General features: G+C 31.2%; 1 protein-coding gene and 2 long non-coding RNA genes across 3 annotated transcripts; 1 reads left to right on the top strand and 2 right to left on the bottom strand.

Annotated features, from left to right (window-relative positions):
- Positions 1–917: 917 nt before the first annotated feature.
- LOC115695819 (peptidyl-prolyl cis-trans isomerase CYP28, chloroplastic) lies at positions 918–2,865 on the bottom strand. Its single transcript, XM_030622901.2, has 2 exons — positions 1,873–2,865; positions 918–1,312 (listed from the first exon to the last, which is right to left on the bottom strand). Exons 1-2 carry the CDS (start codon positions 2,600–2,602, stop codon positions 1,101–1,103), a joined length of 942 nt encoding a protein of 313 aa, XP_030478761.1. The 5' UTR covers positions 2,603–2,865; the 3' UTR covers positions 918–1,100.
- On the top strand, positions 2,731–6,843 carry LOC133038767 (uncharacterized). The gene is made up of 2 exons (XR_009688280.1): positions 2,731–2,869; positions 6,497–6,843. It is a non-coding gene; the product is annotated as an uncharacterized LOC133038767 (long non-coding RNA).
- LOC133038768 (uncharacterized) lies at positions 6,252–7,266 on the bottom strand. Its single transcript, XR_009688281.1, has 2 exons — positions 6,699–7,266; positions 6,252–6,549 (listed from the first exon to the last, which is right to left on the bottom strand). It is a non-coding gene; the product is annotated as an uncharacterized LOC133038768 (long non-coding RNA).

The following is a 7,266-nucleotide window of genomic DNA, read 5'->3' as shown; positions in this document are numbered from 1 at the left end:
CAAACCGCATCGATTATATTGAAGGAGCAACAAAAGCTATAACTAAAGACCTCCTAGAAAGGAACTTTACAAGAAAGATATGAGGGCCATGACATAGCAACAAAGGACATAAATTGGAAGCTCACCTTCGTGAGATTTGCAAATAAGTAACAAGTAATGGTGCTCCAAATTGTCTTGACAACACTCTATAAACAAACAAGCTAAGGATAACCCAAACAAAATACAAAACAAAAGTTCAAAGGACAGAGTGCTAAACACCAGTATTTATAGGGTAATTTGTGGTCAAACTACTTATATTTATATTTGAGTTTGGCACGATCAATTCCCATTACTGAATTTTTATCGTACCAAACTCAAAAATTTAGGAAACCCTGAACCAGTATGCAAGCATCTCCACCTCATGTGCCAAAAGCATCATCCTCTTGGTGACCCAGCTAAGAGAACAACTAAAATTCCTAGAATTTTAAGGTTAAAAAGAAGAGAGGAGAGAGAAAAGAGGATTCACTGTTTGTCATTTCTAGTAGCCTTGTACTACAATATAGCTTTGAAGTTTAGAGCCTTTGCTTATGATTTTGCAGATAAATCTGACAAAGATTTGATACTGATACAACTTCTTGTACGGTTAACAATATATCCTTCATAACAATAAATGAGAGTTACCGTTAATCTTGCTTTCTAACAATCAGTGCATTAAAAAAATTACTTGAGCATGATGTTGATGTTTGTTTTGTTAATTGTTTATTTAGTCAAAATTTTAAGTCAATTTTATAACTTAGTAAATTTTCATGTTATATATGTTTTGTCGACCAAATTAACTCAGACATTAATCTATTCACTTCATTTTCTCTTAAATTTTAATTCTAAAAGCATGTAGACACATACATACACGTAACCATATAATCAGATACCCACAGTAATTATAGTATTGAACTCTGGTTTATATTTTTCTTTCATTTCTTCATGCATTAAACTCAGTAGAACAAAATCCTTTTCTCAAGAAAGATATACAAAACAATAAAAATATGGACAAAGGAAAGAAGCATTGTTACCACCATGGGAAATTTGAAATAATAATGAATGATTTGGTTGGTGTAATGGTGTTAAGGTAGACTAGGAGGAGAAAGTGAAGGCTTTGTCACTTTGACTTCTCCACAATCACTGATAAAAATAGTCTTAAGAGGTCTGTTCCAGCTCGAACGAGCATTCTGAGCTCTTTCGTCCCCGAAAAACTCAGCCAAATCGTTGAATTGCTTAATCCTTTCAGCTGGTCTGTAAGTTGGTATGGCAGCAATGGCTGTCACCACATCCAAACCTGCATAATCCAAGTGCCAAATCAAACTCAAACCCAATATCATTTCACAATAATTGAACATAAAGGACTAAGAGAAATTTTAGAATAATGCATAAAACTGATAAGTCAAATACCTATAAGACTCATTTTGGCTAAGGAAGAACATGTTCTTGCCGAATCAAACTTTAATTGGACATAAAAGATTAGAGAAATTTTTTGAACAATACTTATAAAACTGTCAACTGTCAAGTCAACCATCGAAAAAGCTAATTTTGGCTATGGAAGAAGATGTTCTTGTCTTGTAATTCAGACTTATTCAACTCAGACCCAAATCCATTTTCACCATATCATACATTACAAAAGAGTAACTGTCATTAAACCCAAATGCCAATTCTTCTTAATCTGAACTTCAAGTACAGAATCCATGAGACCCTTATCCAAATCCAACTCAAACCCAATAACCTACTGACCCTGTTTTTCCAATCAATTCCCAAACCCATTTACACCATAAGAACACATCGAAATCAGTTTAAATGCACACAAAATTCAACTACCAGAAAAATAATTCGTCTGAAACCTACCTTCAAGTACCGAACCGAATACAATGTTCTTGTTATCAAGCTCTGGGCAAGGTCCAGGACCGGTGGTGATCAAGAACTCGACATTTCGGTATTCTGGGTCGAGCTTAATATCCTCATCGTCGTCGTTTTCGGAGAGACAAAGCGAGAGCAGGCCAGGTTTGGAGTGCGTCAGAGCGAAAGATTTGGAGTCCACAGTCTCGACGTTTCGAGCCAAACCCTTGGGACGACGAACTTCGCCGGGCTTATCACCTTGGCGGCCGGCGAGGAGAAACTGACCAGGGAAAACCTTGTGGACCAAAGTACCCTTGTAACTAGAAGAAGAGGTCGTATTGGTGCACAATGATTTGAAATGAGCGACGGTAAGAGGGACGAGCCGGCCGTAGAGGCCGAGAACGACCCGACCAAGAAGAACGGATTCGGAGCAGAGTGAGGTGATGTCATCAGCAAATGTTCTTTCGGGTCGGAAATAGTTAGGGCAGAGGCTGAAGTCCATAAAAACCCGGTCAGTGACAGTGGTGTCCGGCGGAGAGGGAGGCAGAGGAGAAGGAGTAGGAGCAGAGGTTGCTGTGGTGGGAATGGAGATGGAGAGAGAAGTGGTTGTGGATAGGAGGAGAGAGCGGCGGGTCAAATTGAGAGGGAGGTGTTTAGGGTCGGGTCGTGGGTGGTGGTGGTGGGGGCGGTGTTGGGAGATAATGTGGGTGGGCGGGGGTGAGGTGATTGAGAAGCCCATGAGGTGAGAAGGGTCGGATGGAGGAAGGGAGCATGGTAGTTTGGGGGGGGAGTTTGGTTGTTGTTGTTGGTGTGGATATGGCCAAATTGCATAGAGGGGCAAATGCTATTGGACGTTGGTGGCCACAGAGTTGGGTTGTGGGACCCATTTGAGTCGGTCGAACTACAGATGTGCATATCAAATGATCTCTTCTATGAATGCCTACATTACGACTAGTCGTATTACCCGTACAGAAGCTATGAGCAAATTTGAGGTGGGACAATTTAGGTGAGTTTTTAAGTCTAATTTTGTTTTTTATGGTGGTATTGATTGTATTTATAATATCAAAAATGAGATTTACATATTATGTTTTATGCGTAATTATTTTTTTTATATACGTGATAAGTAATTGTTTAGACTTTATTTTTAGTATTGTAAATTATTTAAAAAAATTTAAAAATTTATAAGTGTTTTTAAATAGCTACAACATATTCTACTATAAAAAAATTAGACTAAAAAATTTTATTGGATGCTAAAACAAATAAGAGTCTTCTTAAACAACCATTTAAGAGAGTCTACTATAAAAATCCTATAATACCGAATTTTTACAACTACTCTAAATAACATTATCTTTAATTAGTAGTCCAAAAAAATTAGGGATAATTACATAATACACTTTTTTTTGTAAAAAAAATTACATTTTTACGTTCAATTTTTTTTTTTTTTTTTACATTTTTTAGTGTCATTTTAAAACAACCAACAAACAACAAGAAAACTATATAAAAGTAACAGGAAAATAGCAACAAAACATCATCAAAACAACAAAAAAAATTTATGAGGTATCATGTGTTATTCGTTTTTTACTTATTTTGTTGTGAAACTAGTTTTGTTTTTAATTTATGTTTCAGTATTTTAAGAACTGATTTTCTCTTTATTTTTTAATTGTGTAACCGATTTGAGTTATTGCGTGTTACTTATTTTTATTCATTATGATATAAAACTAGTTTTATTTTAATAATAATTAGTTTGTGTCATTTCATGTTATTTATTTTTATTCATTATAACATTGTTATAGAAACAGATCTATTTTTATTATAACTGGGTTGGGTTATTTATTTTTATTCATTATGTTATAGAAATTGTTCTACTTTAATTTATAACTGAGACATCTAACTCTGGTGACTCACTACAAAAAATAGCTACTTTTAGTGATAACTTTAGTCACAATATAAATTTTTTTGTGACTAAATATGATTTTTAGTCACAACAAAAAGTTACTTGTGACTAAAACATAATATTTAGACACAAGTTGTCATTAATTTAGTTTTAGTCACAACAAGTATTATGACCAAAAACACATTTAGTCACAATAATTTGTGATTTTTGTAACTAATACTTTTAGTTACGAATTTTTTAGTTACAACATAAGAATAGTGATTTGTTATTAGTCACAACTATTTTACTTTTAGCTACAAGTTTTGTTGTGTCTAAAAGTAAAAAATTTCGTATTGACTTTTCTGATGACGATGATAATTCTGATGACTTTTCCGACAATTTTCGACGACTTTTTCAGCACTGGTGACTCTTCTGATGACCTTTCCAACACCAATGACTTTTCTAACACCAATGTCTGCTCCCGTAATTTTTCCGACGATAATTATTATAAATTTTACCAACTTTATGTATGATATTTTATTCATTTTCTCATATTTTGATTATTTTTTTTTTATTATTCCTATATTTATTTTTTTACATTATTCATTTCTACCATATAAATATAAACTTTATTATTTTTTTAATATTTATGAAAAACCCCTTATTTTTTATGTCATAAAAAAAAGTTAACTCGAGCTCTAGCTCTATAAAGAATGACCAAGACCAATCTAAATCGGGCTCTAGCAATACAAAAGGCCAGCCTATGAAAGGCCCAAACTAAAAATGATATAAGGAATGGGAACCAAATGGGCAGGCTATTATGACTTTTGTAATTTCATTTGCAGGGTATAAACTAGCGATAAGTTGAAAAATATCACTTTTATTAATCAATTAATCAAATTTGTCTCTAATTTTATATTTAATTGAAATATACCTCTTTTTATATGTATTGTATCTAAAATACCCTGACATAAGAGAGTCGCATGGAGAGTATCTTGAAGTGACAAAGACAAAATTGGTACAATATTTAAAAAAAGAGGTAAAAAAGATAAACTTTAAAAAAGAGATTTAAAATAGAAGAATACTATATAAAAAGGGTATAGAGTGTAATTTTGTCTATAAACTACGTAGATGCTGCTGGGATAATAAAAGGGAGATTTACATGGTATACTAATTTTGCCATTTTTTTTACAAAAATACTGTCAGGCGGTATTTTTTTTTATTTTTTTACTGAGTTTTTTTATAAGTTTCATACTGCAGTATATTGTGTTAAGTTTTCACTGGTGTTTTTTAGTTGTTTAACTGTTGTTTTGAGTTGTTCTATTTTGTGTTCTACTGGTATTTTATAAAAACATAGTATTTTTGAAAACTTTTCCGTGTAACAGTATTTTTGTAAAAATTAACTCAAATTTCAGTATTTTTATAAGTTTCCCAAGATTAAGAGTTTCTGTACTACTTTCACATTTTAGCCAAAAAGACATTAGAATGGGGAACTTCCCTTTGGGTATATTTGGTTAAAAGTGTTTTCATTTTCAATCAAATACTTTCTATACCATTATAATTCTAATTCATATTTAAATTTAATTCAATTCTAATTCTATATTACCAGTTGTATTCAATTAATGTTTAATACATTTAAAAAGAAAAAAGATATATTCTCTCGTATACCCTTCTTCTACTTTCTTTCTTCAATCATTGTTTCATTTGTTGGAGGTAGATACAAGATAGTATTCCATTTTTGTAAAATGTGGTCTCTTAGTTAATAGAAATATAGTTAACCACAACTATATAACCTCATGTGAATATTAGTACAATTGTATTTAGTCATGATCTTTCCTTATTTCACGGTTTGTAAATTGTAAATCTGTTAAGATACTAATACATACAATTACAACATAATCCATGACATCTCTAGTTTATAGTATACATGCTAAATAAGAGTCCATATATAAATATTTATACTTAAATTAATCATAGCCTTTAATATCAAAATCCAATGGAAAATATATGGTTGGTTGGTAGGAGAGAATACAGCAAGAGAAGAGAAAGGGAACAAAGAACATTGTGTGGGATAGCTAACCATGCATTTTTAAGTAATAAAAATAGGAGAAAAGAAAGTGAAAAGAAAGATTTCATGATAACATGCCATCAAAATGAGTACACTTATTGGTAGAACATATTTTTTTTTTTTTTTTGCTGATTAAAAAAAAAGAAGAGAGAGGGAGAGAGAGAGAATACATACTAATGGTCTTTTTTTTTTCTGAGAAAAATACTATACTAATGGTCTTGGTTGCTTTGAAAACAAATCAATGAGTTATTTCAACTATATTTTATGAAAGCTCTTATATATTTATTTATTTATTTATTTTTATATCCATATATACTGTTTGTTGTGCATAATCCCAGGACACCAATTTCGAGAATTAATAAACAAAAGAAATTTGGGACAATTGGGGTTATAATTTGGACACAATGGAATCACAAGAAAGGACTACTAACTCACATTAATAGTTAATTAAAATATATGTAATCCTTTGATTAGTATATATTTGTATATTAATGTATTACAATTGTATCACAAAACAAAAGAAACAAACATATACAACTTTTGAATTCATCTATATAATATAAATACGTATATCTTCTTCTTCTTCTTCTCTTTCTTTTTTTTTTCAGAAAACAGAGAAATTAGTGAAGAAAAAAAAAATACTACGTACCCCATTCCTTACTAACCTCTTACATAAATATTTATATTTATAGATCTTGAAAATCAGTCTTCAAGGATGATGATGATGATGTGGTTTGATCTGATACTGATGACGAAGAAGATCAGAAGAATGAAAATAATCTTTTGATGGTGCCATAGTCAAGCAATATTGAGACCCAGTAATTTTGGGTTTATTAGCAGTTGGGAGTGAAACTCTTCTTATTATAGTTTCATTATTATTATTATTATTAGTACCTTTGAACTTGTGAAGAGCACAACCACAATATCTATGGTAAGGCCTTCGATCAATCTCCATATCATGTAATGATATGCTTCCAGCTTCAAATACACAACATAATAACATTTCAGCCATCGACATATTTATTAATATATATGTATCAATAAACAATTTTATTGTCTATATATATATATATATATATAGCTATATGATATCAAAGAGAGAGGATTACGTGGAGGTTGAATAGAGGAGTTTGTTCAATAGTAGGCAACTGAAAAATGAGAGAGAGGGTTTAACAATCAACAAAGGAGATTGAGAGTAGGTTGGTTTGGATTGGCTTGACTATATATATTATGCCACTATTTTATACAATAATATAAATTATAATATATATATTTGTTTTGTACACATGGATGACTATCATGTCATGGTATATAAAAATTTACTTAATTGTTATTTTATTTTGATATATAGGGTTTGTTCAGGAATCAGGAATAGCCAAAGGAATTTCTTTGAATCCAAATTACGTATATGTCTAAAATATAATTAAGGATGCTCATTTTATTGTTTAATATCTCTTGTTAA

Source organism: Cannabis sativa, chromosome 6 (genome assembly GCF_029168945.1).
Source record: "Cannabis sativa cultivar Pink pepper isolate KNU-18-1 chromosome 6, ASM2916894v1, whole genome shotgun sequence".
Classification (NCBI taxonomy): Eukaryota; Viridiplantae; Streptophyta; class Magnoliopsida; order Rosales; family Cannabaceae; genus Cannabis; species Cannabis sativa.
The sequence above is the reverse complement of the archived record's forward strand: the minus strand, read 5'-3'. Positions and strand labels throughout refer to the sequence as shown.